This window comes from Pinus tabuliformis, chromosome 8, assembly GCF_031772625.1.
Source record: "Pinus tabuliformis cultivar Carrire ecotype Pingquan chromosome 8, CPIR1, whole genome shotgun sequence".
Taxonomy (NCBI): Eukaryota; Viridiplantae; Streptophyta; class Pinopsida; order Pinales; family Pinaceae; genus Pinus; species Pinus tabuliformis.
Window position 1 is genome coordinate 1542273979 of NC_142294.1, and position 12641 is coordinate 1542286619.

The 12641-nt window shown below is 33.5% G+C and overlaps 1 protein-coding gene across 1 annotated transcript; it reads right to left on the reverse strand.

Moving 5' to 3' along the window:
* Positions 1–4430: 4430 nt before the first annotated feature.
* On the reverse strand, positions 4431–7746 carry LOC149241815 (putative xyloglucan endotransglucosylase/hydrolase protein 6). Its single transcript, XM_089367597.1, has 4 exons — positions 7476–7746; positions 5524–5624; positions 5241–5437; positions 4431–5143 (listed from the first exon to the last, which is right to left on the reverse strand). The coding sequence occupies exons 1-4, from the start codon at positions 7711–7713 to the stop codon at positions 4753–4755; spliced, it is 927 nt and encodes a 308-aa protein (XP_089223723.1). The 5' UTR covers positions 7714–7746; the 3' UTR covers positions 4431–4752.
* Between the last annotated feature and the right edge of the window lie 4895 nt (positions 7747–12641).

Consider the following 12641-nt stretch of genomic DNA (forward strand, 5'->3'; position numbering starts at 1 on the left):
ACCATTATGGAATTCAAGAAAGTCTCGACAAAGATAAATCTCATTGACCAGTTGGAGGAAAGGTGTGAAACCTCGGAACTGTAAGTAAAGAGGTTTACCAACAGGATTGAAGCTTTAATGCAAAAGGGACTGTCCAGTCTCTATGTCATAAATGGCAAGTTGATCACTGAGGAGGACTATATTCTGAAGATGAAAGAGGTGGCTAAAAGCAGCATTAAGTTCAATGGAATCAAAGGGAGTATGAAAGCAAAGGCATTTCTCAAGACCATGTCAAGTGACTTCCATGTGCAGAATGAGGTAAAACATATTTTTGCCGTGAAACCAACTTTTGCTAAATATACAGAGGTAGATGAAATCCACTACAAGGTAACAAAGTTGAGAGTGCCAGATGAAAAGAGATGGGAGGAGTTAGTTGATTTACTAGATTAAGGAATAACTTAGGAGCAGTGAAATGACTTTGCCAACACAACAACTAGCACGAGAGTCAGTTCAGCATCGCACACTGATTTGAGATGACTCAGAAACCAAAACCATCCAAATAGGGCCACCGTTCTCTCCAATAGCCTACGCATACTTTTCTTTTGCCAAGATTAAATGATATTAGTTTGTAATTAGGGTAATAATACACTGTCGGTTGACAACGATTTTTGCAAAGCAGTTTTGTAATTTTTATTATAAATACTTCACTGTTTGAAGTATTAGTGTTGATTTCCGAATGTAAATTGGTTTTGCATATTGTAATTTTGAAGTACTGGAGCATAAATAATATAGGAAACTTTCTCAGGATTCATGTGGTGTACTAAATGGTGATGTGTATCTTCTGTCTATTTGTTTGAACATTGTATTTCATTTCTTTGTTATTCTAAATTTCTGAATTAATCAACAAAAACTGTGATACATAGGATTCGTTATTTAGAGCGCCCTATTTTCGTTGTTAATTTTAATGTTTTCCACTAAAGTCAAATCGAATAATTTTTAATTGCTCTTTGGTCTCTACTAAACCTTACACTTCTTCTTTTCCACCATCCACTTAAATTCTGAAAAGATCCATTTACTACAACCTAGTGAGAACTCCTCTAAAAATTGATGCAAAACCCAATTTAGGTTATAGAGTCCATAGCCCAATGCAATTATAACACTCAAATCAACCAAAACCTTTCAAACAAAATAAACAAATACAATCATAGCTAACCTAAAATTTACATAAAAACTAAGCTAAATTAAACGGAGAAATCCTTCTCTGAAGCTCGCACAACTTCTAAAATATTCTAAAAATAATTTTGTTGTCCTATAGGTTTACCCCTCAATCTCAAAAATACAAAACGAAAACAAAACCATCACAGTTCAAAAGAAATTAAAATTAATATAATTAAAAGAATAAATCATTTTTTTAAAAGAAAATTAACATTACATATTTCAATTTGAATTTTTTTGGCATTATCGAACGCGTAATAGCTGCGCTGCAACGTGGGCGACCAGGTAGTAAGTAAACATTGATGAAATGGACAAAACTTAGTTTCCATTTCATCTTGCACTTTTATATAACGTTTTCTGGATTAGTTTGTCATCATTTTTTCAATAAATTCATCCAGCAATGTTACTTTCTGACGTGTTGAACTAGTATTATGTTCATCATAAATAAATTTACTCATCACTTCCAGCTACCTTGACGAAAAAATCATCCAGCACCGTTAATATCCTACATGTTCGACTAGCTTTATATTTAGTATAGAGAAATTTATGCTGTACTTTGCGGAAATATATATTTTGACTTGGAGGTGTATTTAACAATTATAATGACGGTGACTTGGGATTTCGTGTAAGAATAAAAAATAAAAAATATACATGTTCCATTAATTTTAAATATGTCACTGTGCTTTCTAAGTCTGTTGTTAATACAGATGTAGAAATTCACTCTTATATGAGATATAAATAAAATATTTTAATATTTAATAATATTTTTATAAAAAATCGTGTGCTTAATTTAAATATAAGAAAATTATGTGTTTATATATAATTATAATTATAATGTTGATTATAATAAAATATGTTAATTTTTAAATTTAAAAGAAAAAATAAGAAATAATTGAAAGTTAAAAATGTTTAATTACTTCCTTATAACAATAATAAAAGAGACAGGTAATTCATTTAAATTTTTTATATAAAATTAATATATTACATTTAAAATATATTTTTTTCTAAGTAGGATTAATCTATTAATATAATACAAAAAATGTAATTATAGAGAGGTCTGGCCTCGAAAGTACTGAGCATCATCCATCACAAAAAAACTCGGTTTAGTTGTGATTGGCCCAACATAGGGGAAATCAGTCCAGGGAATCAAAAATACCCACATATGGGTTAACAGTTTTGACCAAAAAACAAAATGACAGTTCAGACATTGCATTGCTCTAAGCATAAAACATGAATTTAACCAGAAACTCCCAGTCAGGATGAGAATCATTGACCTGGCAAAAAAAGCTCCACCCGGTAGCCACGTGTCAGAGCTAGAGGTTGTCCGGGCCGGTTCCTCTTCAATCCTGCATGCATATTTGTACTGGCCATCCTCTTCAGCGGACGTGTCTGCTCCTTGAGCTGGATGGCCTGTTTCAGCGTTTCTCAAGCCCGCATGCAGGCTAGACGTGTCACCTCGTCGGCTGCCAGAAGCCTGAGTGTCGTCAAGCATGCTCCCCACAACTTGTTGATTGCCAGCCGGTGCTTTGCCATGCAAGGTGGCTCTATCAACGTCGGGTTGCATTTCGCCTAGGCTGCAAACTCCTTTGTTGCTTGGCGCTGCCATGGTCAGCTCTTTGCTGTGAGCACCCTGAGGTAACGACTGGTCCAGTTCTTTAGTGAAAGTAATTGTGATAGTAGCGGTGATGACAGGCCAGTTCTGAGTGCTACAAAAACGAAATTGAGTGGTATGGGGTGCTGGATGCGGTGGGAGGGGGGAATTTGCCATATGAACTGCAGCGTCCTTCTGTTCAGTTCCTTGAAAGCAGGTTCTTCCCCTTCCGCTACTGGTATCTGGATATCAGCCAGAGAAAGAGCCGAGAGGATTGGGGTTGTCTGCTAAAGAAGTAAGGGAAGTCGAGGCAGAGTTGGGAGTTGTTGGAGGGCGGTCACTTTCGGCACACGTGCTGCCCCTCCTGCTTCTCATTCTATTATGAACCATGGTGGGATTGAAGTCACGGTTAGCAGTCTGGGAGGTAGTGGAGTAATTGTGCAGAGGATGGACCGGGGAGGGCTGAGCCAGAGCTAGGTTGTAGAGCCTGGTTTGTGAAAAACGAAATCCATTACCCAAGTCAATGCAGCTGAGCAGCCAGCATCGGCAGCCTGTGCGAGAGTATGGCTAAAAGACTTGTGGGGCACAGACACAGTGGAGCAAGTGGGGAGGGATACCATAATACTCTGCAGACTCCATTGCTATGAAGGAGGTGGAGCAATCTCGGCCTTGGGATGCATTTAATGGCTTCTGCAAGGTGCCTTGAATGTGCCTCAAGTGGGCTTGGGGAAGGACGCACGCGGCCATGTGGCCAGCCCATCTGCCGCCCTACCGTCTTGTCAACTTAATTAGCCAGATAATCACCCGCATCCGGGTTATTACATCAAAAATATTAATAATAATAATAAAAGTTCAATGTAAATCTTAAACAAAAAAATCTATATATTCATAATTAAATATTATTAACATATATTCAAAAATATATTAATAACAAAAAAATATTTTAATGTATATAATGTAGTTTTTAAATAAAATATTTCATTAACTATATGAAATAATTCTTCAATGTTAATTATTTATATATTATATATAGTTTAAAACTATTATGTATATCTTATATAAGCCATTCAAAAATAAATATTTTATATGGTAACATATTTTAAATAAATTGTTTTCTCAATTTTGTGTAAAATTCAGCAAAGATATGTAGGAATTACAAGTTTAACTTGTGTAGATTATGTAATTCAAATGTTCTAGGAGACTTTCAAGCCATTAAATTTATTTATACATTTAAAAATGCAATTGAGAGAGAAATAGTATACATCAATCAAATCTCTTGAGATACAAAAAATACAATTTACAGAGAAAACTATCATAAATCCATATTAACAACTGTCAGGTATAATATCTCTTAAAATACAAACATTCTTTTCCAAATTTTACACTATAAAAATAGTTTGCATCTCAAAAGATTCAATCCATCTAAAAAAATGTTAGATACATAATATTATTTTTTATTTATTATAAGATAAGAAAAAATACTTATATAAATGGTAAAATCAATACATCAAAATACATCTAGATGCATCATATAGACTGTATATTACCACCCAAACCATCAATAGCCGAAAGAAATGGCAAATTAATTACATAGTCCAAGTCTCCAACTTATACGAAATTAGTTACTGTCCAGAGACTGTACATTATAATAATACATGATATTATTATGAAATCGGACACTTTCCAACTTTGCTTATTAGAAAGTGAGGCATACAATCCGATATAAACAGTTGCTTGTGACAGACAGGCGAGCAGTAAACACGTAGTTATCTTACAAGCTATTATCATGCGTAACTATCCTAAAGCTTTTACATTTTATTAGCAATACGAATTCTTTCCTCACTGCTTCTGACGTTGGATCGACGGAATTATTAAGTTCAATATTCACAATACCATACTTACACCATACCATGGATAATTTTCTTTCATGGTCTTGCATAGCAATGCGGCACTATTTGGGAGCGAACTCAAACACCGGGAGAGCATTCTGGAGGTGTGACAGGGTACCTGGACCTGTCGGTGCAATAATCGTAGGTCAAGTGATTCCTTCTCACCCACTCGTATTTCTCTGTTTCTGAAGGACTGAGCTGTCTATAAGCCAGGCCTTCCCACCAGTTATTAGGGTTCGAAGCACACAATTTGTTACCAGGCACTGCGCATCCTTCAATGTCGAAATCACTATAATATGCAGAGAAGGGCGCTTTGCTCCAGTCGATCTTATCCAACCCTCCTCTTGTAGCCCAGTCATCTGCTTCCCACAGAGTTGAATAGATTCCCAATGGCTGAGACTTAGGGTAAAGGATACCCTGCGCTTCGTTGTTCTTGAATACCCTAATAGGGGTGTCGTCCACAAAGAATCTGCAGTATATATTAGCCATTACCATGAGCTTCATGCCGAGTTGCAGAATTGCTAATAAATCAATCAATCTGAAAAGTCTTTTGAATTTAGACTTACACGACATGATAGTGGTTCCACAGAATAGAGTATGAGTGAAAGGCTAAAGAAGGATCGAACCAGAGGTTTATTCTCTGCTCTCGGCTACCCTTGCCATGAGTGTATATATTGGTTTGGACTGTATATGGCTGTCCAGATCTGTTCCCCAAGAATTCGAAGTCCAATTCATCTCGGACTGTATCAGTGTCGGAGTTCATCTGCAAGCACATAATTTATTAAGGATCGATGAATTAAAGGGTTTCTTTTCACTTATTATCAGCTTATATAAACAGTAAGATCTTACATAGAAAGCAGTAACTGTTCCTGCAGAATCACCAGGAACGAGCTTTATTTTCATGCTCACTTGTCCGAAAAGATACTTATTCATGGAAGAGAATCCAGCCCCTACATACAATCAAACGTAGGCATATTATATCTACAATACCTGCTCAGCAACAAATTTAGAAGTATCAATCAAATATTAGAATACAAACTTATAAAAGAGCAATAAATAAATAACATGCTTATTTTAATCACTACTGATCTCTGAGAGGTTGGAATTCTATATATAATAATTTCACTTTTTTGTTTTTAGCAGGATTTTTTTAATTACTAAAATGCACGGTCTATTTTTTTAGTTTTGAAATTTGTCATCTCAACAAATATTTGGGATCACAATCATGTGGAAGACAAAGACTAATTGAGCCAACCTTCATAAATTAAACCATAAATTAAATTATAAAAATTAAATTATAAAAAAAAAGGACAAATACATATAATAATGTTAACTATCCCCACAACAAAATTGTAAATTTTTGTTACCATCAATAAAAAAGAATAATGGAAATTTAATGGAAATTTAGAAGGTTGTGAAAAAAATAAAATTTAATTAATAGAGTATAAAATGATATTTCTATGTATTTGATAAATTTTTTATAAAAACTAATTTTAATTAAATTATCAATCAAAATTTCAAAACTCTTTATATTTTGTAAGATAAAATATATTTTATTTTACTTAACTTATCGACCAAAATTTCAAAACTCTTTATATTTCAGATCTTATGAAGTTTGCTCCACTCCTAAGAGTGTATTAAGAGAATTAGGTTATTAAAAAAAAATAACCATAAAGATTAGTTAATTGCTGAAATTTTTATAGTTAACAAATCCTCTTTATTATTGAGAGATCAAATCATTTTTGCTATGGAAAAGTTTTCCCCAGATACTCTTGGTATTAGGCTTTATGGTTTCTGTAAATACTAAGAAAAAAACATCTTTGCTATGAAAAATCATTCCTTAGTCACTCTTGGTATTAGGCTTGATCATTCTTTAGTCACTCTTGGTATTAGGCTTACTGTTCTCTAGACACTCTTGGTATTAAGCCTAGTGGTTTCTCTTTGCTATAAAAAGATCATTCCTTAGTCACTCTTGGTATTAGGCTTACTGGTTTCTCTTGACACTCTTGGTATTAGGCTGAGTGATTTCTCTAAACACTCTATAGTTAAATTTATGGTTGATCTATTCAAGCAAAAGTAATCTATTCCATAAAAATAGCGATCACCAAGGTCCAAGTTCATAAATCAAACAAACAAAAAAAATCTTTTACTCTTGGTATTAGGCTTACTGTTCTCTAGACACTCTTGGTATTAGGCTTAGTGGTTTCTCTTTGTTATAAAAAGATCATTCCTTAGTCACTCTTGGTATTAGGCTTACTGGTTTCTCTTGACACTCTTGGTATTAGGCTGAGTGATTTCTCTAAACACTCTATAGTTAAATTTATGGTTGATCTATTCAAGCAAAAGTGATCTATTCCATAAAAATAGCGATCACCAAGGTCCAAGTTCATAAATCAAACAAACAAAAAAAATCTTTTACTCTTGGTATTAGGCTTACTGTTCTCTAGACACTCTTGGTATTAGGCTTAGTAGTTTCTCTTTGCTATAAAAAGATCATTCCTTAGTCACTCTTAGGTATTAGGCTTACTGGTTTCTCTTGACACTCTTGGTATTAGACTGAGTGATTTCTTTAAACACTCTATAGTTAAATTTATGGTTGATCTATTCAAGCCAAAGTAATCTATTCCATAAAAATAGCGATCACCAAGGTCCAAGTTCATAAATCAAACAAACAAAAAAAAATCTTTTACCAGTTATCTTTAGTAAGACTCCAATACTTTATAAAAAAATCCTTGGCCTGCAGGTTTCTACGTATAACGGTGGAATATATTAAACAACCAAAGGAGCAGATTAGATTGTACCCGACGACTGGTCCAAATTCAGTTGAATGACCTTGCCGCCCTCCGTTTGCCGAACGTGGTCAGCACCCCATGTCACCCTGAAGGCCTCGGAAAATGTGGCCGGACGGGCTTGCACACAATTTCCTCTAAGAAACCCAAACAAAGCAACCAACACTATTCCGATGAAAAAACATCCACAATTAGAACTTGAAATATTCTGCCTCTTCATCATAGTCATTCCTGCAACGAATAAGCTCATCACAGTACAAAAATGAGATACTGGATAGAGCAGCAAACAAGTAGTTTTATAGCCAATTTCTCTCACTGTGCATTCTCAAAATTATTGGTTTTCGTTTTCGGTCCGTATGATTAGATGAAACATGAAAACGGAACTGATATAGACATATTTGCTTGGCATTGTTTGATCTAGCCAGTTGCAATATTCCCAGGGACCCATCACAACAAAGAATGGCATTCCATATTAATGGCCCACTACAAATTCTAGTTGTAAATCATATGCATCTGGTTGGTATAATGCCATGTATGTCCGTTCGGATAACAGGGAGCAATCAAGCATTTACATCATAGTACATTACGAGTACTGTATACTTTACTAATAGTGTAATAGCTTTCAATTCCGAACTTCAGGGCGAACATTATTCACTTTCAGAAACCTTTATCATGGGAGTAGTTTAATGAGGTTATAGTTTTGATTAGAAAATAATGGAAATTTTTGTTTGTAGAATGTTAGGAAATCTTGGTTACAACGATTGAGTTTTAGGATTTTAGGATTTTGGGTGTTCAGTAGATCAGGATTTTGGGTGCCCAGCCGATTTTGGTAAGGCTGAATTTATTTCCAAAAAAACTATTTAAACTCCAAGAATTAGATTTCTTGAATTTTTTTCACGGGATTTCCTAGTGTCATGGCCAAATTGTGGCCTGTTTAACAAGGCCTTTTTGAAATTAACTTTTCTCAAAATTCTCTTACAAAAATTAAATAATTAGATAATTAAATTTCACATCACATGAATAAAGTGCTATGGTGCAAAAATTATGTTGTTTCTACGGTGCAACCATTATAAATTGTTATTACAAATTATTTGAAATCAAGATATACAAACAAAGTTTTATTACTTTTACACTTTATTTAAAACTTTTATTTGCAACATCCATAAAAAAAAAAAAAACATTTAGACAATGCACTAAACAATTTCACTGTCATGATCAAGCTTACCTCTCTTATCATAACTATGAAATTGCTATTACATGTTGTTTCTAGTGTGCAAAAATTATGAAATTGCTATTACATGTTGTCTGTAGTGTGCAACAATTATGAAATTGTTATTACAAGTTGTTTGAAATCAAGATATACAAACAAAGTTTTATTACTTTTACACTTTATTTGAAGCTTTTATTTGCAACAGTGATAAAAAATAAACAAACATTTAGACAACGCACTAAACAATTTCATTGTCATGATCAAGCTTACCTCTCTGATCATAATTATGAAATTGCTATTACATGTTGTTTCTAGTGTCCTGATCAAGCTTACCTCTCTGATCATAATTATGAAATTACTATTACATGTTTCTAGTTTGCAACAATTATGAAATTGCTATTTAATGTTGTTTCTAGTTTGCAACCATCATGAAATTGCTAAAGCTTACCTCTCTTATCATAATTATGAAATTTCTATTACATATTGTTTCTAGTGTGCAACCATTATGAAATTTCTATTACAAGTTGTTTGAATCAAGGTAGACCAACACAGTTTTATTACTTTTACACCTTATTTGAAGCTTTTATTTGCAACAGTGAGAAATAAATAAACATCTTGACAGTGACTAAAAATTTGACTGTCATGATCAAGCTCACCTTTCTGATCATAATTCCGGACAATCCCTATAGCGAATCATAAAAATATCTGACTCGTGGATGACGCTAATTCGACTTCCCAAGTACAAGATTCTCACGTTAGGTTATTAGAATCGTCCCAGAGCTTGATCGTTTGTTCATTGGCCTAGAGTGTTTGCGAAGATACGAGTAGCGTCGGTGGATTTAGGGTTTATGGGAGATATACAAAGGACCACAATCATTGATTCCATGGTCTACGTTATAGATAGCTTGTGATGTAGGAGCCGCCTTCAATTATTCTGCCCTCCATTACATATCTGATGCTGTGGATTTAGAGGTACCGAGCAGCCACCTTCAATTATTCTACGTAACATTAGATCTTCTGTTATTAGAACGAAAGAGACATTCAGAGTACCACAATCATTGCTTCCACAGTTTATGGATAGTAATGTTGCAGGGGTATTTTTTTCCAAGGCAGAAATTTTCTATCGAAAATATCAAACATTATGAACTATGCTAATCATCGTTATATTGATTTTTCATTCAGTTTTTGGGACAAAAATAAAATGATATTCAATAAGAGAAATAACAATAACTTAATAATTAGCTTATTAGATGATTACCTTAATACTTAAATAACTACTAAATAACTTTAAGTTTTATTATAACTTAAATCATAATTTTAAATCATATAATTAATATAATATATATTGATTTAAAATCATATAATTAATATAATATATATTTTTTTTAATTTTGTATATTTAAATTCAAAAATAAATTTAACCTCAAATTTAAATAAAACAGGATATACAAATTCAATTCAATAAAATTATCATCTTCCAATTTGTCATAAGATATTAAAAAATATAAGATAAAAATGAATAAATTGATTTTAAAAAGAGCACACCTACAAAATCATCTCTTTAAATTACTGTGAATTGTTTTTACTTTAATAAAATGACTACTCCTTACAATGCTCCTTACAATGGTATAAGTACATTTTAGTAATTAACTATTATAATAATCTAATGAATATATTATATTTTAGAATATTGTTTTTAGAATATATTAAATGTTTTTAATTTCATAATTTAGAAGAGTTAATTTATGGTATATATGAGTTTACTAAACAAGTTAATGGTAGAAAATGTTTAAGGATTTTGAAAAATCTTATCTTCTAGTTTTTCTATATTAGTATAGACGGTATACATGGTATGCATTGTGGGAGAAAGCTAGACTCCCTTATATAGTGGAATCATATATGGATATAATCTACTTATAATGGGGAATATATCCAATACATGAAAAACTATGCTCTAATGAATAAATTTATGGGGCTTTGGCCTTCTAAAAAATCCCTCTTCTTATGGATCCAACATAAATTGGCAAGGCCAAATCAAGGTTGCACTAGGTGATAAGAGAATTTTCACAATCATTTTTTTTCTAACGCAGAAGAAATGATGTAAATATTTGAAAATGGTCCCTACTTATTCAACTCGACTATGCTATATTTAAGATTTTGGATAAATCAATTTGTCCAAGACAAGGAGCACCTAATAGCCGCCCCAATCTATTTTAATATCTATTCCTTTCCCTAAGAATTTTAGGATGAAGAAATACTCATAGGTATTGGCAATGCCTTGGGGAATTTTGTAAACACCTCAGAGGCCACCAAACAAGCCAGGTCTATTTATATGAATTTCTATGAACCCTTTCTTGAATCAATTGGTATATACTACCATGATGATGTTTGGAAGAAAATGATACATTAAAAGCACGTCCTTTTCAAATGTTACTACTATCATGAATTTGACATCTCTACAAAAATGTCCATGTTCATACCCTAGTAGTAACCCTTGATCTGATGAAGAGAAAATATTCTAAAGTGTTCACCAAGCTTGTCATCAACCATCAAAAGATGCACCCCATGCCTCTGACTCCACACCCTGGAAAGATCCCTAAAATGAACAATAGCTTGGGAACTTTATCAAATCTTGACCCCGTAGCTACACCATCTTATCATGTCCCCAATGATATAATAATGCATCACTCGCTCAAAACCCTAAGTGTTGGGCCATAAAAACAACCAACTTGAATATCCCTAAATAGGTATTGGAGCAAGTTCTTCAAGAAATCCTTATCGTATATTTGGAGGATGATCAGAACAAAGAAGAAGGTGAAGATATAGACCTTGAATCCCTAGATCCAATAAGTATTACAACTGCTTGGAAGGGAAAGGAGCCTATCTCCTTCCTTGAAAACCAAGTCAAAATTCCGAGTAACGATTTCATCAAACTATGCCCACAAGAATACAAAAAAACATTAGGAACGTCTAGAACTACCTCTCTTGGACTTCAAAATATTACATTCAAAGACTCCCCCAAACACCATAAAGAAGAGAAGAAAAAGGGAAGAAAGGGAAACTAGAAAATCTTAAAAGAACTTAGTGAAATGTTGGCCAATTCAAACAAATCAAGTTAAGAAGGATGCTTAGCCTTCTAGCAATCCACCTCTCCCAATGAAAAGGTTATCTCTTAGAACATCAAGGGCCTCGACTGTAAGGGTAAGTAAATGCACCTCAAATATAAATGGAGAATAAGTAATCCAACACTTTTGATATTTCAAGAAACTAAAACTTCCAGCGAGTCAAAAGAGAAAATGTCCTCTAAATGGGGTAGAGGTCCTCAATAAATGACAATAGATGCTTAGGGGAAAGCTAGTGGACTCGCCATCTTTTGGAAGTCTCAGGGGGTCTTAGTCCTAGATATGTTTGCAACTTACATGGTCTTGATAAATAAATTCCAACTTATTTGATAAATGAACATCTCATACCCATCTAATGTTTATGGACCCATGTTTCCTAGAGATATATCACAATTCTTAAACACCATCCATTTGTTCAAGACCCTAAAAATGGATACCCTTTGGATTATAGGTGGTGAATTCAATCTAATAAAATCCCTCTCTAAGAAAAAGTGAGGTATCAAATGCTTAGAGGAATAATATAATATCTTAAACTAAGGAACACATGGCCTCAACCCAACTCTTAGACTTGGACACTATCAATGACATCTACACCTAGAACAATAGTACGGGGGTTTAGAACAGTCTGCGTCCAAACTAAATCACTTCCTAATTTTAGATATTATCATGAAAATGGACACTTTCATGGATGCCAAAATTCTCTCCATTCATGACTCAAATCATTAGCCCATCCACTTAGACCTAAATATCAAATCCTGGGCAAAAAAACTGACCATTCCGCTCTGTGGGATTTTGGCTACTATATCCAAAATTTTACGAGAAAATCAATTAATGGTGGTCTATAGT

What these genes read in the sequence shown, in the direction of transcription:
- LOC149241815 (XM_089367597.1), bottom strand. Translation starts at nt 7,713, where the DNA reads ATGAGCTTATTCGTTGCAGGAATGACTATGATGAAGAGGCAGAATATT. An exon ending in GAATTTGGACCAGTCGTCGG is followed by an intron (nt 5,625 to 7,475) that starts GTACAATCTAAT and finishes GATTGTATGTAG; the next exon opens with GGGCTGGATTCTCTTCCATG. An exon ending in GAACAGTTACTGCTTTCTAT is followed by an intron (nt 5,438 to 5,523) that starts GTAAGATCTTAC and finishes ATGTGCTTGCAG; the next exon opens with ATGAACTCCGACACTGATAC.